Source organism: Vulpes vulpes, chromosome 6 (genome assembly GCF_048418805.1).
Source record: "Vulpes vulpes isolate BD-2025 chromosome 6, VulVul3, whole genome shotgun sequence".
Lineage (NCBI taxonomy): Eukaryota > Metazoa > Chordata > Mammalia > Carnivora > Canidae > Vulpes > Vulpes vulpes.
This window is the reverse complement of record NC_132785.1, coordinates 64,865,380-64,889,338: the sequence shown is the minus strand read 5'-3', so window position 1 is coordinate 64,889,338 and position 23,959 is coordinate 64,865,380. Positions and strand designations below refer to the sequence as shown.

General features: G+C 53.0%; 1 protein-coding gene across 1 annotated transcript; it reads left to right on the top strand.

Annotated features, from left to right (window-relative positions):
• Nucleotides 1-286: 286 nt before the first annotated feature.
• MYH7 (myosin heavy chain 7) lies at nucleotides 287-22,890 on the top strand. The gene is made up of 40 exons (XM_072762558.1): nucleotides 287-580; nucleotides 2,160-2,213; nucleotides 2,683-2,891; nucleotides 3,188-3,331; nucleotides 3,623-3,779; nucleotides 3,960-3,987; nucleotides 4,595-4,703; nucleotides 4,787-4,879; nucleotides 4,983-5,046; nucleotides 5,408-5,506; nucleotides 5,741-5,844; nucleotides 6,497-6,635; nucleotides 6,728-6,846; nucleotides 6,951-7,100; nucleotides 7,352-7,522; nucleotides 8,314-8,623; nucleotides 8,896-8,963; nucleotides 9,328-9,415; nucleotides 10,100-10,217; nucleotides 10,365-10,488; nucleotides 10,750-10,886; nucleotides 11,130-11,385; nucleotides 11,997-12,239; nucleotides 12,389-12,565; nucleotides 13,357-13,502; nucleotides 14,604-14,694; nucleotides 15,573-15,962; nucleotides 16,188-16,314; nucleotides 16,486-16,604; nucleotides 17,328-17,524; nucleotides 18,089-18,272; nucleotides 18,462-18,627; nucleotides 18,770-18,894; nucleotides 19,464-19,772; nucleotides 20,021-20,224; nucleotides 20,343-20,468; nucleotides 20,675-20,950; nucleotides 21,853-21,948; nucleotides 22,055-22,189; nucleotides 22,779-22,890. Exons 3-40 carry the CDS (start codon nucleotides 2,691-2,693, stop codon nucleotides 22,794-22,796), a joined length of 5,808 nt encoding a protein of 1,935 aa, XP_072618659.1. The 5' UTR covers nucleotides 287-580; nucleotides 2,160-2,213; nucleotides 2,683-2,690; the 3' UTR covers nucleotides 22,797-22,890.
• The last annotated feature ends 1,069 nt before the right edge of the window (nucleotides 22,891-23,959 follow it).

Sequence of the window (23,959 nt, the reverse complement as noted above, 5' to 3'; positions counted from 1 at the left end):
GCTGTGGCCCCAACTCTGCCCTACCCCTCTGCTGTTGACACTCACCCCCTCCCATCTCACTGGTGGACATAGGACCCAGGCCAGGAAGCCCAGAGACACCGTTAGTGGGGCTGGGCCACCAGCTCAGGGGGCCAGGGGCCAGAGGGACAGCAGTGTCAGAGGCCAGGAGAGCCCTGTGGGGGAGGGGGGTGGAACAGAGCCCTGCCTGCCTGAGGTCATTGGTGGTCTGACCAGTCCCCTCTCCTGCCAGCTATGGAATGTTGAAGCCTGGCCTGGGAGATATTTTGGCTGCACTTTGAGCCATCCCCGCCCCCTGGAACTCAGACCCTGCACACTCCATGCCATAACAATGACGACCACTTCCAATTGTTTCCTAGCTGGATGGGGGGTGGGGAGCACTTTGGGAAAAGGGGGGGGGAGCCTGGGGGAAATGCTTCTAGTGACAACAGCCCTTTCTAAATCCGGCTAGGGACTGGGTGCAGGTGGGGGTGGGGGCGCCTGCTGCCCGATATATACAACCCCTGACCAGGCCAAGCTCCACAGCTCTCTCTCGTGCTCTGTCTTTCCTTGCTGCTCTCAGGTAGGAGCGCCGAGCAGGAGGCCTTCCTCTGGGATAAGGGGGCCCCAGCTTTAGGAAGGGCTCCTCTAGAAACAGCAAGCTGCATGCAGGGCTTCATGCAGAATACCAGGTCTGATCATTGAGCACACCCAGTGCAGGTGTAAACATGAGTCTAGGTGCCCTGGGAGTGGGGAGGTTCATGTATTGGGGGTGTGTGTATGAATATCTGTATCTGAGCATATGGGACCAGAATGTGTTATGCATTAGAGGTGTATGTGTGTGTGTTTTGTGTACAAGTGTGCATGGTCTCAATGTATGGTGAGGGGAGGGTGTGTACCTCATTGCCTAATTAAGATACAGAAATATCAAGTGGGAGATGTGTTTACGATCATGCCTTAAGACAGCTGATCCATTTGAGTGGAGGGAGAAGAAGATAGGAGAGAGCAATTAGGAAGTATATATGCTTAGAAGCTAGTTCTGTGGGGTCTGTAATGAGTAACTACCCATATCCATGCACATGGAGGTACTTGTATGCACAACCAGGAGTCAAGACTGCTACAGTGTGTGTACACTCTGTAGAAGGAGTTCAGAGGCACATGGTGTAATATTCCAGGGTTTTGTGGGGGTTTTTTGAGATTTGTTTATATATTTTAGAGAGAGAGAGCACATAAGTGGGAGGGGCATACGGAGAAGGAGAGGGAATCTCAAGCAGACTCCACACTGACTACAGAGCCCAACTCAGGACTCGATCTCATGACACCGAGATCATGACCTGAGCCGATACCAAGAGTCAGACGCTCAATCTACTGGGCCACCCAGGCGGCTCTGCTCCAGGTCTTTGTATACTTGAAAATACATAGTGATCCGGGTTTATTTATACCATATACATACTTAACAAGCATCTCTGTGGCCAAGGCATAACGGCACACTGGGAGGGATGTGTGTGCTGAGGTATAGGAAGGAAGCATGTCTGTATGAGGCATGTGCATGAGCAGCAGAAATGCATGTTCATCAGAGGACATGTGGAGAGTGTTTGGCTGTGTGATGGGTATGTCTATGAGAGGAAGCGCACAAGGGTCTCCTCTCTGAGAATATCCACCAAGACTGACAAACGAGGACAGAATGAAAGAGAACTGGCTTTGGAGTCATGGGATGTGGGTTCAAGGCCTGGCTTTGCCAGTTATTATTATAGTTTCTTGGACAAGTAAGCCCCTTAAACTTAATTTCTTCATCTGTAGAATGGGGTGAGGCTTGGGTAAGAGAGGATGTGTAAAAGTGCTTTGGAGACTGTAAAGCACTGAACAAATGCGACCATTAGTTGTTTCTCAGGTGGCTTAGAGTATAGGCAATACTAGATGAGTATAGGCAAGGGTAGGACCATCTCCCAGATGGGAGGAGGAGGAATAGGCATCAGGAAATCATTAGAATTAGAGCTCAGGATAAAGAACAACAGTGTTCAGAAAGCCAGATAGAAGACAAGACCAGGGAAGCTGGCCACCACTCCCCACCTGTTCTCAGGCCTGGGGGAGGGGTGGATGCTGAAGGGCAGAGCCAGGAAGCAGCAGGGAGGTGGCCCTGACACAACCTTCCCTCTTTCCAGGTCCCCTGCAGGCTTGAGCCCCTTTCATCTAGTACGCAAATTTGAGAAGCCAAGGTAAGGAAAGGTGAAGATGAAGTGTGGGGGAATCCAGGAAGATTGGCCATGACAGCCCCAAAGCCAGGCTATGGGATTCTAGTTTCTGCCTTGCCTTGGGGAGTATGTCTTGGCAACCAAGAGCCCCTTGCCTGTGACTAGGGAGGAGCCAGGGAGGGACAAGGATTTGAGATGGACACAGTTAGCTTTCTGCTCCAGAGAAACCCAGGATGCTCCTCACTCTTCCAGGAGACCCCCAGGCTGAACAAAAGTTAGCCTCCCCTTCTGCCCTGACAGGTTTGCTAGGCTATTTTCTTAAGTTGAGGGATCAGCTTGAGAAACAAGGGATGCATGATGACCTGCCCCTGACTCATGAGTATGGTGCTAGATTCTGGGGCTCCCACTGAAGGAGAGAGAGCCTAGGGAAGGGGGTGGAGGGTGAGTGGGTGGAAGGACAGCCAGCGTCCTCTCTCACTCCCACCCACTGCAGGTGCAGCCATGGTGGATGCAGAGATGGCCGCGTTTGGGGCCGCCGCCCCTTTCCTGCGCAAGTCAGAGAAGGAGCGGCTGGAAGCCCAGACCCGACCTTTTGACCTCAAGAAAGATGTTTTCGTGCCCGATGACAAGGAGGAGTTTGTCAAGGCCAAAATTGTGTCTCGAGAGGGTGGCAAAGTCACCGCTGAGACTGAGAATGGCAAGGTGGGTGACAGAGCTGGCATGCGAGGCCCTCTTGGACCACCCCCGACCCCCTCTGGGGTACGCAGAGTGGTTACGACCAGGCCCCATTCCACACAGACCTGAGGACAGTCTGATTTCCCTTTCTTTGGGGCACCGATCCATACCTTCCCAACAGCCCTTCTCATTCCCACTATCCCATCCATCTTCTTTCTGATCCTGGGCCCTTCTCTCTTGAACACCACTGTCCTAGAACTGGTCTGACTCCTTTCTGGGCAGAGGGAGAGTTGACAATAGGGCCTGCGTGGGGGCTGTTGCAGACGGTGACCGTGAAGGAGGACCAGGTGATGCAGCAGAACCCACCCAAGTTCGACAAGATTGAGGACATGGCCATGCTGACCTTCCTGCACGAGCCCGCTGTACTCTACAACCTCAAGGAGCGCTACGCCTCTTGGATGATCTACGTGAGTGCGCCACCCAGGACATCCTCTGAGTCTAGTAGCTTCCTGATCCACATAGGCCCACTTCCTAGAGCCATAGGTTTCTGTTCTTTGTGTCCAAACATTACTGCACTCTATACCGGCCCCTGCATCAGGTTCAGTTCTAATAACCCCCGAGGCTGGTATTACTCAGATTTAGTGCTTTCATAGATTTTTCCTTTCCCTTCTTCCCTTCCTGGAATTGTTCTCTAACTCTGAAACCTGCCATTACTCCCCCTTCATCACTAGTAACTCAACCCTCCTTCTCTACACTAGACCTACTCGGGCCTCTTCTGTGTCACCGTCAATCCCTACAAGTGGCTGCCGGTGTACAATGCCGAGGTGGTGGCTGCCTACCGGGGCAAGAAGAGGAGTGAGGCACCGCCCCACATCTTCTCCATCTCTGACAATGCCTATCAGTACATGCTGACAGGTGACAGGCTTTGACTGCAGGGTTTTCTCAGGAGCCACACGGGAGGGAATGCACATGTTGATTTGGACAACTGAGAGATGCCTGGAGGGAAGCAGGGAGGTGGGGCAAGGGGGTAGGTGGATGCCAGGCAAGAGCATCCTCTGTGGCTCCTGACTTTTCTTCCCTGCTTGCTCCCAACAGACAGAGAAAACCAGTCCATCCTGATCACGTGAGTGTAGCTCCTAACTCATTCCCTCCAGACCTCCCTGATCCCAGTTGCCATTACGGACCCCAGCCCTCATGCATGGACCCGGAGTTCTCATTTCCCTCCACCTTCATGCCAGCTCCTCCTTCTTCTGTGACCTTTACCCCTGCCTTTACTTCCCATTTCCTTTCTGCTTCCCACCTTTCTTAGAGTTTCCTTCTCCCATTCCCTGCACTCACTCTCCTCTAAATCATTGCTTACTTATCCATAAGCCCAATATCACCATGTCTTCTTCCCCTCACTTTCTTTCATCTTTCCCTTCAGAAACCTTCCCCATTCTGCCACCACCACCCATTCTTTTCCAAAATGGCCCAGGCCCACTTCTTCACATTGACCTTGCCTAGCTAAGACCAGGTTCCTTCTGTTCGAACCCAGCAGCTCCTTATGGTATCCTTCCCAGTGCTCCCCCTGATCCCATGTGTGTTCGGGATGCACATTACCCAGCAGCTTCCTGCTTCAGGGGTCCCACTCAAGTGGGACCAGACACTCTCCCCTGACTTGAGGCTTGTTTGTATCAAGCAGTGTCTGTTCACTGCTTGAGCCCCTGACGAGCCCCTGACTGTCCCAACAGCGGGGAATCTGGGGCCGGGAAGACAGTCAACACCAAGAGGGTCATCCAGTACTTTGCTGTTATTGCCGCCATTGGGGATCGCAGCAAGAAGGATCAGACCCCGGGAAAGGTAGGCCTGTTGTTCTACATGGGCCTGCACTGCAGGAAGAGAGAGGGAGGCCTCTCACCTGCCATCCTTCCTGACCTCTGCAGGGCACTCTGGAGGACCAGATCATCCAGGCCAACCCCGCCCTGGAGGCCTTCGGCAATGCCAAGACCGTCCGGAATGACAACTCCTCCCGCTTTGTGAGTGGTCCCTGACATTGGGTTGGGAATTCAGGGTGGTGGAGGGATAGCGTCAAATATGAGCCTTGCCTTAACCCATCACTGCTCTCCTCCTTCTCACCAGGGGAAATTCATTCGAATCCATTTTGGGGCAACCGGAAAGTTGGCATCTGCAGACATAGAGACCTGTGAGTGCCATGAATCTGCTAGGACTCAGTTTGAGCTTACCCTCATTCTATGCGATCTCCATCCCAACCTGTCTCTCTCTTCTCTCTCTGTATATCTATGTTTCTCTTAAGGTCTCTGCCCTTCAGTCTCTCTCCCTCTCTTTCTGTCACTGACTCTGTATCTCTGTTTGTATATTCATCTCCCTCTGAGACTCTCTTTAGTTGTTCTCTGCTTCTGTCTCTTCGTGTCTGTACATGAGTCTCTCTGTCTCTCCCTTTTCTTCTGCTTTTTACTTGCTACATTGACCATTCCTTTTCCTCTATTTCTTTGTACCTAAATCTCCACATTTCTCTCTCTTTCTTCTTCTCTTACTGTTCACAGACCTTCTGGAAAAATCCAGAGTTATTTTCCAGTTGAAAGCAGAGAGAGATTATCACATTTTCTACCAAATCTTGTCTAACAAAAAGCCTGAGCTGCTGGGTGAGTCAGAGCTACCCACCGAGACCAACTATCTCCATGGCAACCTGGTCCCCTCTGCTTGTGTCTGCTTGCTGGCATGCCCTGGGTTTATGACACTGTTGGATTCAGTTCTGTGGGATGTGGGACCACATTAAGCCTTGTCATGTGCTTTCCAGCAAGCCCTGTGCTGTGGCAGGCAGCCCCAGTGAGAGCCAGAGGTTTGTGCCCCATCCTAATCACATCTTCTCCTCCCAGACATGCTGCTGATCACCAACAACCCCTACGATTATGCATTCATCTCCCAAGGAGAGACCACAGTGGCATCCATTGATGACTCTGAGGAGCTCATGGCCACTGATGTAAGTGTGTGAGAACCTGGTCAAGAGGTGAGGGGACTGGCAATGAGGAGTAAATGAGGCCAGTTCACTGGCTCAAGAGGAGAGCTGAGATATTGTTTATCTATTATGCAAAGTGGTATGACCCTCCCAAGGGCCAGAACATGTCCTATGACCAGGATGTGTTAGGGAATGGGGATGTTGAGATAGGGTGGCTAATATTTGGTATTCAAGCAAACAGAGAATGTTGAACATCATGAGACAGAAAAGCAGACAAGCCAAGAAGCAAGGCATCATCAAGGGAAGTGGGGTGGGTCATCTAGTCGCCATGGGGTTGGAGCAGACTATTAGGTGAAGACCAGATATAGACAGGTAGGGAAGGTTCAAGTAGGGAAACAAGTGTAGGGCCTAGAAGAGGGACAAAAGTAGAAAACATGAGTGGGTAACCAGAGCAGGTCCAGAGGACAGCTATGACCATTGATGCCAGATCTGGGGCAGTATGCACACCATCCTGCTCTTATACCTCCAGTCTTGGTTTTGGAGTTCCTTGCTGGGTATGGGAGTCTTAGAAGCTACAGGGATTCAGGAGAGAAGTTCTCTCTTCAGCTGAAGAGGGATCTCATTTGCCTGCCATACTTCCTATTTTGGGGTCCACCAATATGGGATCTGCCTACAGAATGCCTTTGATGTGCTGGGCTTCACTTCAGAGGAGAAGAACTCCATGTACAAGCTGACAGGTGCCATCATGCACTTTGGAAACATGAAGTTCAAACAGAAGCAGCGAGAGGAGCAGGCTGAGCCAGATGGCACTGAAGGTGGGAGTCTGGAATGCTGGGGGACAGCTTTGGGCCACATCTGTAAAGGAGTCATCCCTTTACCAATTTGGCTGCCGGCTCTCTCTTTCCAGAGGCTGACAAGTCTGCCTACCTCATGGGGCTGAACTCAGCTGATCTGCTTAAGGGGCTGTGCCACCCTCGGGTGAAAGTGGGCAACGAGTACGTCACCAAGGGGCAGAATGTCCAACAGGTGGGTCATGTTCAGAACATAAGTGGGGAGGGAGCTGGCATGCTGCAGTGGAATTCACTCTCTGTACTAACTCTCCTCATCTGGGTCTCTCCCTTACCTTCCAGGTGGCATATGCCACCGGGGCACTGGCCAAGGCAGTGTACGAGAAGATGTTCAACTGGATGGTAACACGGATCAATGCCACCCTGGAGACCAAGCAGCCACGCCAGTACTTCATAGGAGTCCTGGACATCGCTGGCTTTGAGATCTTTGATGTGAGTAGGGGGAGCCTATGCATAACGGGCAGCGGGGGGACCGCGGGGGGAGAGTGACTCACTCATTCCCATCTATTCCCATCATGGCCAGTCTCAGGAAAGGCAGTGGGGCTCAGGAGTGGCAGACACCTCACCCTGTCTTCCACAGGAGCTCTCCTTCCCTGGGAGGAGCATGGGCACGGGCCTGGGCTGATCCCATTGGCCACTCAGACCCCTGCCTGCCTGACCCGCTCCACCCCCACCCCCTGCAGTTCAACAGCTTTGAGCAGCTGTGCATCAACTTCACCAATGAGAAGCTGCAGCAGTTCTTCAACCACCACATGTTCGTGCTGGAGCAGGAGGAGTACAAGAAGGAAGGCATCGAGTGGGAGTTCATCGACTTTGGCATGGACCTGCAGGCCTGCATCGACCTCATTGAGAAGGTGCTGCCTCCACCTGCTGCCTGTGTCCCCCTCCCCTGTCATCCCAGACAGAGTGCCTGAACTGCTCACTCACATCCTACCTGAATGCCCCAGTCAAAATGGCAGCCACCCTCTCCCTGTTGGACATGATCTGGGTCCCAAGCTCTGTGTTGTCCTGACTACCTAGGACAGGGTGGCACAGGGAGAGCTGAGGTTCTGGGGGCTTGAGAATGAACACAGGGAGGATGGGCAGCTCCAGAAATCCTCCCATACCAGTGTGTTTATCAACCTTAGGTTTAACCTGGCTTGAATATGGGGCAGGGAATCATAAGAATGTGCCTGGGGATCCCTGGGTGGCGCAGCGGTTTGGCGCCTGCCTTTGGCCCAGGGCGCGATCCTGGAGACCCGGGATCGAATCCCATATCAGGCTCCCGGTGCATGGAGCCTGCTTCTCCCTCCGCCTGTGTCTCTGCCTCTCTCTCTCTCTCTCTGTGATTATCATAAAAAAAAAAAAAAAAAGAATGTGCCTGTTTTTAACCACCACATCTCAGGGATCTGGGCAATGGAATGATGTATAAAGCATCTAAAACATCCACATTCCCAGACTTTCACAAAGGTCCCTCTGAAATCGAACAAAGTCTTCCACCTTGGGAAGCCATGAACAGGTGCAAGTTGGGAAATAACTGGACTCAAAGCTGAGGCTGATACTTTAATTCCCAAAGGGGAGTCACCATAAGCAAATATCGACCTTAAAGCAGGAACCTTCTGCATGCATGAAGCATGCTCAGTGATGCTTTCCCCCCTACCCTCAGCCCATGGGCATCATGTCCATCCTGGAGGAGGAGTGCATGTTCCCCAAGGCCACTGACATGACCTTCAAGGCCAAGCTGTATGACAACCACTTGGGCAAGTCCAACAACTTCCAGAAGCCACGCAACATCAAGGGGAAGCAGGAAGCCCACTTCTCCCTCATCCACTATGCTGGCACTGTGGATTACAACATCCTGGGCTGGCTACAGAAGAACAAAGACCCACTCAATGAGACGGTGGTGGCCTTGTACCAGAAGTCCTCCCTCAAGCTGCTCAGCAACCTGTTTGCCAACTATGCTGGGGCTGATGCACGTAAGTAGAGACTGGAGCCCTGGGACAAAGGAGCAGCATCCTTGCCATGGTTCTGAAGCAAGTCCATTGCTATACTCCATCACTTTTCTGTCAGGTTGTGCCCTAAGGTTTACAGGTTCAGTGAGGTAGAATGGGGTGGAAAAACTGAGCACCCCACAGTGAAGACCCTCGCCTGGAGGCCAAATGCCAGTGAGGATGTAAAGAGTCTGTGATGGAGCCCCTGGCCTCTCACACGGCCCTTCAGCTCCCTTTCCTTGACTCTCCTCCCTCAGCTGTCGATAAGGGCAAAGGCAAAGCCAAGAAGGGCTCATCCTTTCAGACCGTGTCAGCTCTGCACAGGGTAAGCATGTGCTCTCACCCCAGCCCAGCGTGGCTCTCCAGCAGCCACCAAGCCTGCTCCTTCCCACCACTCCCATTCTCTTACCTGACTCCTCTGTCTCCTCCTTCCCTTGTGGTTCCTTTCCCTCCTTGTCTTTCCTCCTCTCCATTCTCTCCCACTTTGTGGGTGGCCTCTTCTCTTCCTGTTTCCCATCTCACTCTGCCCTTCCACCTCTCCCCTCCTCCGTGTCCTCCCCACCATTCCTTCATTCTCTCTGTCTGTTTTTCCCTTCCTCTCCTCTCCCTCCCTACTTCTCTCTTCTCCCCCTCCCTACATCTCTCTCCTCCACTTGCATTACTTTTCCCACCTGTGCTTTGGACCACAGGAAAATCTGAACAAGCTGATGACCAACTTGCGCTCCACACATCCCCACTTCGTGCGTTGCATCATCCCCAATGAGACAAAGTCTCCAGGTAAGGCCCAGAACTCAGCCCAGCCATCTACTGGCCACATGCCCCATGCTCTGGGAACAAGGTCCCTTAAACCATGGCTAATCCCCCACCATGGTGGTCTCCAAATGACACCCTCCTCCCATCCCCCATGAGGTAGCAGACTACTGTCCACTCATTTCCTTGTATTTGCAATGTGGCTCGGGGGTGGGGGGGTGGGGGGGGAGGCTTGTAAGGCACTTTCATGGGCATTGCTTCAGAGCATGCAACCCTCAATGAGACATATAGAGATTGTTTATCCTTTTTTTGACTGATTAAGAGTTGGAATCTCAGGGGCCTGGATTCAAAGCGTGACTCTGCTTTGGTCAGCTTAGTAACCTTGGTGAAGTGCCTTAACTTCTCTGGGCTTAACTCCTCTGGGCTTAGCTCCCTCTCTAGAAAGTGGGATATATCCACCCTGGCAATTGATAATAATCACAACATAATTATATGATAATAAACACAACATAAAATAAGGAATGTGAAAAGCTTTTGATTACTCTTAAGAGTACAGCTAGTAAAAAAATGGGAAGAAAAAAAAGGACCATTATTAAGTGACTTGCTAAGGTTGCTGGCTAGTGAGTGGCAGAGCCAGAATCAGAGCCCAGAACTTTTGGCTTAGTCCAGTACTCTCCCCACACCTTCTTCCCTCACCCCCTACTGCTGCAGGGGTGATAGACAATCCACTGGTTATGCACCAGCTGCGCTGCAACGGTGTGCTGGAGGGCATCCGCATCTGCAGGAAGGGTTTCCCCAACCGCATCCTCTACGGGGACTTCAGGCAGAGGTGGGTACAGGGGTGCCCCCAGAGTTCAGGGAACAGGGGGAGCTTGGGCAGACCTGGTGGGAAGAGGAGTCCACAGGTGGCCCCAAATGCTGTGGGAAGAGCAGATTGGCGCAGAACATGGGTGACTCAGGGCACCTTCCTCTCCAGGTACCGCATCCTCAACCCAGCAGCCATCCCTGAGGGCCAGTTCATTGACAGCAGGAAAGGGGCAGAGAAACTGCTGGGCTCCCTGGACATCGACCACAACCAGTACAAGTTCGGCCACACCAAGGTGAGGGAAGGAAGGAGATGAACTGATTACAGAAAGACCTCTCTTGTCCTTTAGTTCCTCAACTCACGGCTCCTTCCCTTTTATCAATTGTCTTAGGACCATCTCTGAACTGCATGTTTCCCTCCCGTAAACCGGTACCACTCCCGGTCCCAGCTCCAGCTGCCATTGGCCTCTTCCTTTGAGTTCTTTCCTAGGGTGTTACCTTCCTTAAAAGAACTCTCTCCTCTTTCCTCTCCTGGCCCACCCACCCCTTGGCTACAGGTGTTCTTCAAGGCTGGGCTGCTGGGACTGCTGGAGGAGATGCGTGACGAGAGGCTGAGCCGCATCATCACCCGCATCCAGGCCCAGTCCCGGGGTGTGCTCTCCAGAATGGAGTATAAGAAGCTGCTGGAACGCAGGTGAGAGCTTCAAAGGAGGCTCCTGGCTATCTAAGTAAGGCTCAGGGTGGTTCAGGGGCAGTGTCAGGAGAAAGTTCAACAAGACTTCAAATAAGAAGACCACCGGAGGGGCTCCTATGGACCTAGGGTGGGCCTATGGCCAGAGAGACATAGAGGAAGCAAGGGCCATTACTGAGGAGTCCTGACTCAGGACAGGAAGGAGAGATGGGATTCTCTTACAACCCTCTCGCTGTGCCCCTGCAGAGACTCCCTGCTGATAATCCAGTGGAACATTCGGGCCTTCATGGGGGTTAAGAACTGGCCCTGGATGAAGCTCTACTTCAAGATCAAGCCACTGCTCAAGAGTGCCGAGACAGAAAAGGAGATGGCCACCATGAAGGAAGAGTTTGCGCGCATCAAAGAGGCATTGGAGAAGTCAGAGGCTCGCCGCAAGGAGCTGGAGGAGAAGATGGTGTCCCTGCTGCAGGAGAAGAATGACCTCCAGCTTCAAGTGCAAGCGGTGAGGCTCCTGGGCGTCTGTTGGCTCACCCACCCAGCTCAGCCAACATCTCCTACACATCCTGCACCTCCCCACCCAGGGCTCACCTTGTCCTCTCACAGACACAGGATTTTGGGATCCATACTCCAACGGCCTCCAAGGAGGTCCCCGCAGAGAATGAAAGAGAAGGGGAAAAGAACTAACTTTTAAAAACACAGGCTTTCCACTTGGGTTCAACCTGGATTCACAGCTCAATAATTTTGTGAACCTAGGCAAACCATGCATTATCTTTGAGTCTCAATGTCCTCATCTCTGGATAGGAGATAAAGCTGGCCATCTTACCAGGTGGTAAATATGTTAAGTAAATGCAGTTCCTTCCCTTCAGTGAAATAGAACAGAGGAAAGGGCCAAGTAAAGAGACTTCTGAGTTCCCTTCCTCTCTGCTTCCATCCTCCAATATTCCCATCACATTGTCCTGAAATTCTTCCCTTCCTCATCCTTCTGAGGTTCTTCTTAGCTGGGTTGTCCTGGAGCTCCCCTCCTACAGTGAGGGCTGAGCTGCTCCCTCCTTGAGCCTGCCAGGGTGAGAACCCCACCTACTGAAAAGCCTCCCCTCTATGCTTTGTCCTCAGGAACAAGACAACCTGGCTGATGCAGAGGAGCGCTGTGACCAGCTGATCAAGAACAAGATCCAGCTGGAGGCCAAGGTGAAGGAGATGACTGAAAGGTTGGAGGATGAGGAGGAGATGAATGCAGAGCTCACTGCCAAGAAGCGCAAGCTGGAAGATGAGTGCTCTGAGCTCAAAAGGGACATTGATGACCTGGAGCTGACGCTGGCCAAGGTGGAGAAGGAGAAGCATGCAACAGAGAACAAGGTGAGGGCAACTCCTTCTGGCTCCAGCCCAGGTCTCCTCAGGATTCCCAGACCACAGTGTGGTCCTGGTCCTTGGCATTGGACATCCCGATAGATGTCTCCAGGCTGATGACCTCAGACCCTAAAGGGGGTGGGGTTCTTGTTTGGCAGGTGAAGAACCTGACAGAGGAGATGGCTGGGCTAGATGAGATCATTGCCAAGCTGACCAAAGAGAAGAAGGCTCTGCAAGAGGCCCACCAGCAGGCCCTAGATGACCTTCAGGCTGAGGAGGACAAGGTCAACACCTTGACCAAGGCCAAGGTCAAGTTGGAGCAGCAGGTGGATGATGTAAGTAGATTGTCACAGGGCCTAGATATACCATGTCCATGTCCGTGTGTGTGTGTGTGTGTGTGTGTGTCTGTGTGTCTGTGTGTGTTTGGAGGGATGAGATTGGAGAGTGGTCCCTCCCCTGAAACCTTTCTAAAAGGGAGCTGGGGAATAGAAAAGGAGAAGGGTAGTCAATTATCAGTTATGTATCTCATCCCATGATAGGATCAACAATAGAGATGGGCTTACTTATTTCAATTTAAGTTCAAGCCTTTGAACCAAAGATATCTCTATCTTCGACCACAGGGTCTAGAGAGTTATCACATAAGGATATAATACATTTCTTTGGGAATTTTGTGAGGCTCTGAGGATCTTTGGACCTCTAATATTTTACGCAGGATCTGGTCCTCAGTGATCATTGTTCCAGATATTTCTCTATGCATATCTCCATTGGATCATCTATCACCCATATTATCATTATCGAAGTATCTATCTCAGCCATAAGACTGTAAGCTGCCTTTAGGTGAGAACTTGGATTGATTGATTCAGTTTTGTATCTGAAGTGCCTAGGACAGGCCTACAAGAGCCTGCTGAATGAACAAATGGTACTTTGGGGTTTAATCACATGGTCATTCATGAAATCATTTATCAAATAGTTAGGTGCTCTTACAGCTCCCTGGTCCACTCTGGGGAAGCTTTCCCAAGTCCTGGATATCTCTTAGGATTCCCTAAACCTGGAGTGACTGAGCTTCCAAATCACCAAATCAGGGTGATTGATCTAACAAGGCACACTGGTCCTTCTCCCCCACCAGCTGGAGGGATCCCTGGAGCAGGAGAAGAAGGTGCGCATGGACCTGGAGAGAGCAAAGCGGAAGCTGGAGGGTGACCTGAAGCTGACCCAGGAGAGCATCATGGACCTGGAGAATGACAAGCAGCAGCTAGATGAGCGGCTTAAAAAGTAGAGTGTTTCCCTCCCTGGCACCTTTCCTTCTCCCCAGCTCAGCAGCCTATTGTGCCTATGACAGTACTGGCTGTTCCGAGATGTCCATCCTGAGGCCACAGCCTCATGCAGCCTCCATCAGTGGGTACAAAACTGTGGACAGAAGCCCCCAGGAAAATGGCTCCCTTCCCCCAGCCACATGCAGCAGGGCCTTGCAATCTTCCTCAGCAGAAAATCTAACCTGGATCCCTCAAGCCTTTTCTTCCTGTTGGGCAGCAAAGAGGGATGGAAACTAATAGCTTACTTCCTTCTACACACAAATTTCTTTGTAAACCAGTTGCTTAATACTGAGGAAGGCTCCACACAAAACCCTCTCAGGAAAGACCTTTTGGGTCCTTTGCAGAGAGCCCAGAGGATCACAGAGAAATGGGGTAGCCACCATGCTTGAGCAGTACAGGGGTCTGATGGATCCAATTCTTATTGGATCCAATTCTTATTACAAGTCTTACCAAGATATACAAATCCACTTCCCACACTTGATAAACTGAGCCTACAGGATAGGTTTGGATAATCAAGGATCTTAGGGAGCTTTAGGGTCAGGACTTTGAAAGGCTCTGAGAATCATTATGATTACATCATCATGGGGCTTGCATCTGCCCAGGAGTCTTCACACTTCCCTGGGCACAGCATGTGTTGAATTAAAGAAAGAATATATGATCCCAAGGATCCTCAAACCACCTTCTAAGGATGGTATCTTGAGCCCACTTTACTGAAGAGGCAATGAAGTCTCAGGAAGGTTAACCAAAGTGCCCAAAGTAATGGTGATAGAATTAAAGGCCACCTGAGCCAGAAGGGGCCTTTGAAGCCATCTAATGTAGTGCCCTTGATCCACAGGATCAGAGAGTCCAGGTCTTGTCACTCCACCTGTGGTGCTCTGCCCATTAGGTTTCTTATTCCTTCAACACATTTCACATTTTCAGGGACCCTATGTCATCCCCAGATGCTATTTTTCTGATGAAATCTTGCTCTTCGTCTTTTGTATTACCATTTCCAATCACTGGTGGGCCCTCCTGGTGCTCAACCAACCTTCCTCATCTTTCCCTCCCTCCTTCCCCACAGGAAGGACTTTGAGCTGAATGCCCTCAATGCGAGGATTGAGGATGAGCAGGCGCTGGGCAGCCAGTTGCAGAAGAAGCTCAAAGAGCTTCAGGTGAGGTGTGGGATGCCTAGGCTGGAGCCCATGGGCTGGCTGTCAGCTTCCTTCACCCCCCGCCCTCCAGGATGTCCTCCCCCCAGCATTACAGGAACTTGCTATATGTCCATAGAGATGCTGAGCTACCACAGTACACACACAGAGCAACACCCCAAGGAGGGGCTGGGTGATCCAAAGATGACATAGGAAGAGACCTTGAAAAGGTTACAGGTGTAGGGGCAGAAATCCTGGCTTCCTGTCTCAGCTCCGGTTTAGCTGGTAACTATGAGGAGCCCACTCCAGATATCTGGGTCTCTGTGTCCTCCCTTATTACCAGTGGCTTTAAGATCTCTTTAGCCTTGACAGTCTGTGACTTTGATTCTTACCCCTAAAGCAGAGATTAAACTGCTTATAATATCCCTAAAACACAGGTCTTTTTGTCCCTCTTAAAGAGTAAGCTTCAGGCAGCCCCAGGGGGCTCAGTGGTTTAGTGCTGCCTTCAGCCCAGGTGATCCTAGAGACCCTGGATCGAGTCCCACATCAGGCTCCTCGCATGGAGCCTGCTTCTCCCTCTGCCTGTGTCTCTGCCTCTCTCTCTGTGTGTGTCTCTCATGAATAAATAAATAAAATCTTAAAAAAAAAAAAAAAAAAAAAAAAAAAAAGCAAGCTTCAACCACTTTCCTTTCAATAGAGAATGTGTAATGTTCTGGCCTAAAGGAAGGCTAGTTCAGCTGTCCAAAACATCTTCTCCAAATCCTTTTATTTCCATTTCTCTGCTGATAGAATGGAATAGGCTTGCTGTTCCAGACAGGCCAGGAATGTTGTAGAGCTCTGGGGTGGGGGCTCCGATGGAAGGCTCCAGGTGGTGGGTCTGAGCTCTCTGCATCCCGGCCCAGGCTCGGATCGAGGAGCTGGAGGAGGAGCTGGAGGCTGAGCGCACCGCCAGGGCCAAGGTGGAGAAGCTGCGCTCAGACCTGTCCCGGGAGCTGGAGGAGATCAGCGAGCGGCTGGAAGAGGCCGGAGGCGCCACGTCCGTGCAGATCGAGATGAACAAGAAGCGGGAGGCCGAGTTCCAGAAGATGAGGCGGGACCTGGAGGAGGCCACGCTGCAGCACGAGGCCACGGCGGCGGCCCTGCGCAAGAAGCACGCCGACAGCGTGGCCGAGCTGGGCGAGCAGATCGACAACCTGCAGCGCGTGAAGCAGAAGCTGGAGAAGGAGAAGAGCGAGTTCAAGCTGGAGCTGGACGATGTCACCTCCAACATGGAGCAGATCATCAAGGCCAAGGTGGGCTGCCTGTTCAGGGTCCTTGTGCCCAGTTTCCTGCACCCACTTCTACTTTCTGTCCATGTCTCCTCTCTTCTGTGATGGTTTGGTTTCCTGCTTTCCTTCTTCCACCCTATTCTCCCATCCTCTCCCTTCAGTGCCTCTCTCCTTCGCTTCTATAATTACAACTCTGACTACCCATCAGTGCCCCCTACATCCATCATATGACTCCCCTTCCTCCCTCAGGCTAACCTGGAGAAGATGTGCCGGACCCTGGAAGACCAGATGAATGAACACCGAAGCAAGGCTGAGGAGACCCAGCGTTCTGTCAATGACCTCACCAGCCAGCGGGCCAAGCTACAGACTGAGAATGGTGAGCCCCACCCCATCTCCCCTGACTTCTTGAGCCACCCAGCCTTAGGGAGACACACACACACACACACAGACACACCCCTCTCCAGAGAATGGGGCTGAAAGGTAAGGGGAGGGGAGGGAAGGGTGGGGCTGACCTTCCAGAGCTGAGTATGCCTTTGTGCCCCTCCAGGTGAGCTGTCCCGGCAGCTGGATGAGAAGGAGGCACTGATCTCCCAGCTGACCCGAGGCAAGCTCACCTATACCCAACAGCTGGAGGACCTCAAGAGGCAGCTGGAGGAGGAGGTTAAGGTGAGGCCTAGACTAGGGCCACTTGGCCCAGGAAAGGAGCAAGTAGGGCCCAAGGATAAGGCTTGCTGTCTTTCCATTGTTCTCCCATTTTCCAAACAGAGTCCTAGCCCAGAACCTACCATATGTCTCCTGAATCTGTTGCCCTCTGCTTTTCTGTTGCCATTTCTGGAGAGAGAGGGCCCTGGGTCAGGGGGGAAGTGAGGTGGAAGAGAGAAACAAACTAGGGAGGGAATGGCGGCCTTGGCTGGCCACAGGTGTGGGATGCAAAAACTGCACAAGTGGGTCAGGACAATCTGAAAGCTAGAGAAAGAAACTAAACTGGAGCCTATTGTGCTGGCACTTTGCTGGCCTCGTGAACAAAAGGGGGAAAGAACACAACCTTTTGAAAAGGCCAGTGCTCCAATCCTGACCTTCCCCTTAGAGCTTTGTAATCTTGAAGAAACCACGTGGCCTCTCTGAGCCCCTGCCTCCTCCCCTGTAAATGGGGATGAGGTTGACAATGCCTGAGATAGTGAGGAGCAGGAGTGGTGGGCATGACATGAGTAAACAGTGCTATATGCTCTGCGGACATTCTTTGTCATTGGTCCTCCATAGACTGTTCTAGGTCCCCTGGGGATTTAGAGCTAAGTGAGGTCTGGAGAAATTAGGGTGAGGACATGGGCACTGACTGGGGTGTACTCTAGAGAAAGCTGAGCTCTCTTCTGGGCGGTTGCCCCTCCACAGGCGAAGAATGCCCTGGCCCATGCACTACAGTCGGCACGCCACGACTGTGACCTGCTGCGGGAGCAGTACGAGGAGGAGACCGAGGCCAAGGCCGAGCTGCAGCGCGTCCTGTCCAAGGCCAACTCGGAGGTGGCCCAGTGGAGGACCAAGTACGAGACGGATGCCATCCAGAGGACTGAGGAACTCGAGGAGGCCAAGTGAGTCCCAGGCGGCCCACCTCTAGCTGAGGCCCCTCTACAGGCAAGACACAGCCCAGCCCAAGGCTGGGAAGACTCCTCACTGGGTATGGACGCTTGGCCAGGTTTGGACAACACAGGAGAACCCTGTCCAGGGCCCCAGCTCCTTCTCCTCTCAGGGAAGCTTTTTGCTCGCGTTATGTTTCTCATCCGAATATAAGACGAACAAAAGGTTTGTCTGAGGGTAGAGTGCTCCCACCAGGGGCAGGATGCTCTGGCAGAGGAAGTGGGGTGGGCTGCCAAAGCCCATGCCTCCTCCATGTCTGCAGCCTAGAGGCTGGCCCGGGGTCAGACCACCTGGAAGGCCCTCCTGGGTCCTGTTGGATCTTCATAGTGTGCCATCAAAACCCTCTTTGCCTACCTGGTTCTTAACCCCCTGGGGCCTCTCCTCAGCTTCTCCAACAACGCTTCTGAATTTTCAAGGATTGTTTTCTAGAACACTCACATTATTTCTCCTTGTCCAAATCTACACCCTCTATCCTCCCCACCTTCTCCCATCCTCCATACCTCCACTACCCTTGGCAGGAAGAAGCTGGCCCAGAGGCTACAGGACGCAGAGGAGGCCGTGGAGGCTGTCAATGCCAAGTGCTCTTCACTGGAGAAGACCAAACACCGGCTGCAGAATGAGATCGAGGACCTCATGGTGGATGTGGAGCGTTCCAATGCAGCCGCCGCAGCCCTGGACAAGAAACAGAGGAACTTTGACAAGGTGGGCCTGGGCTGGGGGTCTCAGCCAGGGGCAGAGCTGGAAGGCCAGCGTCACCATAAAGCCAGGGGCCTCCTCCTTGGGGGCAAGAGGGGAGGAGGCTGAGCCCTGCTGAGGGGCTGGGGCAGCCCTGGAGAGGGTGAAGTGCTGGGGCTGGGAGAGGGGGCTGTGCAGTGAGCCGGGTCCCCACAGATCCTGGCCGAGTGGAAGCAGAAGTATGAGGAGTCGCAGTCAGAGCTGGAGTCGTCACAGAAGGAGGCGCGCTCCCTCAGCACAGAGCTCTTCAAGCTCAAGAACGCCTATGAGGAGTCCCTGGAGCATCTGGAGACTTTCAAGCGGGAGAACAAGAACCTTCAGGGTGCGCTGGGGCCTGGGAGGCTGGGGGCAGGGAGGTGGCTGGGGGTGGTGTTCTCATGTGGCACCACCTAGGGGCTCCAAGAGGGGTGCCTCCCCATTGGACCATGGCAGCCCCCAACTGAATGGCCCGGCCCCTCCCCCAGAGGAGATCTCTGACCTGACTGAGCAGCTGGGTTCCAGTGGAAAAACCATCCACGAGCTGGAGAAGGTCCGCAAGCAGCTGGAGGCGGAGAAGCTGGAGCTGCAGTCAGCCCTGGAGGAGGCTGAGGTGTGTGTGCAGGGTGTGGCCCAGTGGGTGTGTGCAGGGGAGGGAGCTGAGCACTAGTCTATGGTCCCTGTTCTCATCTCCCTTCTGTCTGTTTTATTCACTGTCCCATCCTTAGAGCCTAGAACAGTGCCTGGTACATAGCAGCCACTCAGCAAACATTGTGGAATGGATGAATGAATGAATGAACAGCTCACTCTATTTCCTTCACACATTTTACCCATTACATCTTAGACAAGATTTCCCGTTTCCACTCCCCTCTCCTTTCTGCCTCTGCCTCCCTCTTCAGGATTTTTTACATTCTATGCCTGATTGCCTCTGTTTCCTTGGCAACACCTTTCTCTTCATTTTCTTCTTTGTCTTCATAGCTCACTCTCCTCTGTGAGGATCTGAACCACCTCTCCTGAACCTTCTTTTCTCCTTTTAAATTTTCTTTTCTTCTTCCTCCTGCTTCTTTGACTGAACCACTTAATACCACTCTTGAATTCACTTTGTATCCATGATTCATGGACAGACTCCTGCCCCTGGCCCTATGCTCTTATCACCGACCCTCTCTCCCCATCTCCTCCCAGGCCTCTCTGGAGCATGAGGAGGGCAAGATCCTCCGGGCCCAGCTGGAGTTCAACCAGATCAAGGCAGAGATCGAGCGGAAGCTGGCGGAGAAGGATGAGGAGATGGAGCAGGCCAAGCGCAACCACCTGCGGGTGGTGGACTCGCTGCAGACCTCCCTGGATGCGGAGACGCGCAGCCGCAATGAGGCTCTGCGGGTGAAGAAGAAGATGGAGGGCGACCTCAATGAGATGGAGATCCAGCTCAGCCATGCCAACCGCATGGCTGCTGAGGCCCAGAAGCAAGTTAAGGGTCTCCAGAGCTTGCTGAAGGTACATGGAGACTCCCAAAGCAGGAAGTCCCCTTACTCGGAGATGGACTAGCCTCCATGTGGCCAGGTTGGGTGGTGGTACCCCATTACAACAGCAGGTGCCTCCTGGCCTCGGCTACTGCAGAGATCTCCCACAGGCCCTCCTGACCCAGCACACTGGGCTCCCCACTGGCATCCAGCCTAGCCTAACAGCCTTCTGATGGACCCAGAGGCCAACCTGTCTCTCATACCCACCCTCCTGATCTACAGGACACCCAGATCCAGCTGGACGATGCAGTGCGTGCCAATGACGACCTGAAGGAGAACATCGCCATCGTGGAGCGGCGTAACAACCTGCTGCAGGCCGAGCTGGAGGAGCTGCGGGCCGTGGTGGAGCAGACAGAGCGCTCCCGGAAGCTGGCGGAGCAGGAGTTGATCGAGACCAGTGAGCGGGTGCAGCTGTTGCACTCCCAGGTGAGTGACTCCACCACATTCCTGGACAGAAACACGGCTAGCAGAACTCAGCAGGTGAGGTTTGGAGCCACCCATGAATGCTCAGTGTTTTTCATGCTCTATTCACCTTGATCCTCAGAATACCAGCCTCATCAACCAGAAGAAAAAGATGGATGCAGACCTGTCACAGCTTCAGACTGAAGTGGAAGAGGCGGTACAGGAGTGCAGGAATGCCGAGGAGAAGGCCAAGAAGGCCATCACAGATGTGAGTGACTCCTCCCTTTCCCGCCCCCACTAGTGACATGAACAAGGGCCCTGGTCCCGGCCAGGCCACTGTGCCCTGACAAGTGGACTCTCCAGCTGCATGGGTTGGTGGGCCTCGGGAAACAAGCGCCAGGATGGGGCAAAGGTGATCCTGGAGGGAGAAGGGGCCACAGGTCCTGTTCTCTTACACGTTGCTCCTGTCCCCAGGCTGCCATGATGGCAGAGGAGTTGAAGAAGGAGCAGGACACCAGCGCCCACCTGGAGCGCATGAAGAAGAACATGGAGCAGACCATCAAGGACCTGCAGCATCGGCTGGATGAGGCTGAGCAGATCGCCCTCAAGGGTGGCAAGAAGCAGCTGCAGAAGCTGGAGGCCCGGGTGCGGGAGCTGGAGAATGAGCTGGAGGCGGAGCAGAAGCGCAATGCAGAGTCAGTCAAGGGCATGAGGAAGAGTGAGCGTCGCATCAAGGAGCTGACTTACCAGGTGTGGGCATGGTGGCTGCTCTGGGGCTGGACCCCTTGCACCACAGCCTGAAGCCAGGGCAATAACACCTAGAGGAATGAAGTGTTCTCTCTTAGCCTCCTCCAGGGAAAAGAGTGGGAGTGCAGCTCCCCACTGCCCTATTTCCACTCTGCAAGCCCTCTTCTACCCTGGCGGTCCCCTGGGCTAGACATGAACCTCTGAGCCTTGTGGCCTAGGAGCTCCACCTCCAACATCCCCCTCCACCTGTCCCCTGGGGACAACACCCAGAGCTCCAGACAGAGCTTACCCAACACAAATTTCCAGAGCTTACCCAGCACAAATTCCCAGAAAGCAAATATGTTACCAAGCCCTGGTTGGGTGCCATGACCACAAAAATACATCAAAAACAATACCAAAGTCTTTCAACAAATCTCAGAACTTTCTCGTTTGTTTTCTAGAATCAGACTCCTAATTAGATTTTGCTTCTGTGCCAATCCAGAAAGTTATCATCTCGACACACATGTGTTCTTAACTTAGATCAAATCTATGTCATTTCCTTGCAGCCCAGGAAATCTTATTCTGCTGCAGTCCCAGAGTTACTCCCAGGCATGCTGGCTTCTAGAACAAGAGAATGTGTTCTCTGCGGGTCCCCAGAACTTCTAAGGGCCTGCTCCCTGGGATAGTGCATACAAATGATTTTGTACAGAATTTCAGGATTCCATCTACTCTGGTACAAGGCATTTAAAAATATTAGTAGTTTTTTACGGTAAAAAAAATTATAAGGAGAGTGCAGGTGTTTGTTGAGGATCAGAAAGGAAAAGTGAGTGAAGATATTACATTCCGGGTAAAGACAACAAGCAGGGGGAGGGGCATGCTGCCTCTGAGGACCAGGCCATCCTCATCCCTAACCACCCCACCCCTAGACGGAAGAGGACAGAAAGAACCTGCTACGGCTGCAGGACCTGGTGGACAAGCTGCAGCTGAAGGTCAAGGCTTACAAGCGCCAGGCGGAGGAGGCAGTGAGTGGCCCTGCTAGGGACTGGGTCCGGGGAAGGGACATTGGGGAGTTGGTGGCCTCCTCTGGCCTCCTCTCACCTCATGGTCCCTGTCCCCAAACCCCCACAGGAAGAGCAGGCCAACACCAACCTGTCCAAGTTCCGCAAGGTGCAGCACGAACTGGATGAGGCGGAGGAGCGCGCAGACATCGCGGAGTCCCAGGTCAACAAGCTGCGAGCCAAGAGCCGCGACATCGGTGCCAAGGTGGGTCCCTCCACTGGGCCTCACTAGTCGCCCCGGGTCAGCACAGCCACCAACACCAGTGCCCCTCAGACAGAGCCCACTCATACCAGGGATGCCTCCTCTTCATTCATCCCCCACAACTGAACCATGAAGCCCCAGAGGGCCATGTAATGCAGTCCTCTGTGATTTCTAAGATTCTTCAAGCTCTAACTTTCAATGACTTTGTGAATCCCAGCCCTAGGGTGGTCAGCAACCCTAGAAGACCCCAATTTGTATACACCCACCGTGTCCCAATTCCCCCCAACTGCTGATCTCCTCTTGTCTTTCACCTAGTTTTGTCCTATAGCCTAGCGACCCTTCTGACCCTAAGATGGACAGCCCAGATTACTCCTAGGTCCTTACCCAGACAGTTTCCCTCTGGCTGACCTCAGAGCCCTGACCCTTCCACACCGACCCATAGAAAACATCTCTTATCACCATGGGGGTGTCCCTCAGGCCTAGAGCAGTCCTCCACCCCATCGGTTGCCCCGTCTCCCCTCTGTTTTCTATGCCCATCCCTGCCCAACACCCAGCTCCCCAGAACTAATTTGGATTTTATTTCTTTCAAAAGGGCTTGAATGAAGAATAGCTTTGCCATATCTTCTTGATCTGCCCGGTTCCAGAGCCTATATAGCAGCCCCTTTGGACAAAGCAGAATAAAGTTATTTTCCTTAAAGCCAAAATCCTACCTCCAGACTCTTCTTCCTCGCCTGCCAGCCACAAGGACATGAAAATTGGGGTGGGCCATGGGGCCTGGGGGCTGGGGCTCCAGGGAAGGAGGGGCAGCTTCACAGACAGCCCAAGGAGGCCTTCCTAGAGAGCTCTGGAGGCTCTGAGCATCCTTGGTACAGCACTGGCTCAGACGTTCCCCTTCGTCTCCTCCTCAGCAGACAGGTGACAACTCTCCTCCCAACCTTCTCCCTGGCCCAGAGACCCTTGGGGTTAAAGGAGATTTAGAAAAATCCTTAAGGCTTGCTTAAAGCATGCAGAGCATATCTGCAATGGACCTACACTGACCAACACTACCCCCACCACCATGGACAGCACCAGGGCTGGGCTGCCAAGGAGAGGTTTAGCACATAGGGATGCCCTCAGAGGCATGGGGTAATGACCCCCAAGCCCCAGCCTATGGCACGTCTCTGAGAGGGCACAAGGACTTCTGGCTGCAGCCCATTAGCCTTGCAGACACCACCACTATCTCCAGCTGGAGATGGCCCAAGGTCAGGGCCCCCACCCCATCACTGCCAGAACTGTACCCTCAGCCCACCCTCTCCTACCTCCCTCACATCCCTCTCTGTCCACAGCACTCCTATCTTGTCCTTCACTTCCTGCTGAAACTTCCTTTTCCAGGACCTTCCTCATCTGGGCTCACTGGAAATGGGGCATCTTTGGCCAGTTTATGACCAGCCATCTGGAGGGGAGACAGGCAGACAAGGGATTATGGAGAGGAGAGTCCCATGTGAACAGGACTCTGGGAGGGGGCAGTGGTGGTGACCAGAGGCTTGGGAAGTGGAGAAAGAAGCAAGCCTTCTCCTAACTACATAAGACCAGGCCCCAGAGCCCCCACCACACCTGGGCTTCGAGGGAAGGCCCCACACTTCCAGAAGTGTGCAAGATACGGGGCTGTTGGCTACCAGCCCCAGGGAGCCCTGGAAGGCCCAGCTCAGCCCTGGACCTATCTCCTGCACCCGACCACACAGCTGCACCAGCCAGGCTCCTCCTCAGCCCCCACTCTGAGCAGCCAGGAAGAGT

Excerpts from the sequence above, each read along its gene's own strand:
- MYH7 (XM_072762558.1), top strand. The coding sequence starts at position 2,691 with ATGGTGGATGCAGAGATGGCCGCGTTTGGGGCCGCCGCCCCTTTCCTG. Across the intron at positions 5,507-5,740 it reads CAAAAAGCCTGAGCTGCTGG|ACATGCTGCTGATCACCAAC; the intron begins GTGAGTCAGAGC and ends TTCTCCTCCCAG. Across the intron at positions 18,273-18,461 it reads AACAGAGGAACTTTGACAAG|ATCCTGGCCGAGTGGAAGCA; the intron begins GTGGGCCTGGGC and ends GGGTCCCCACAG.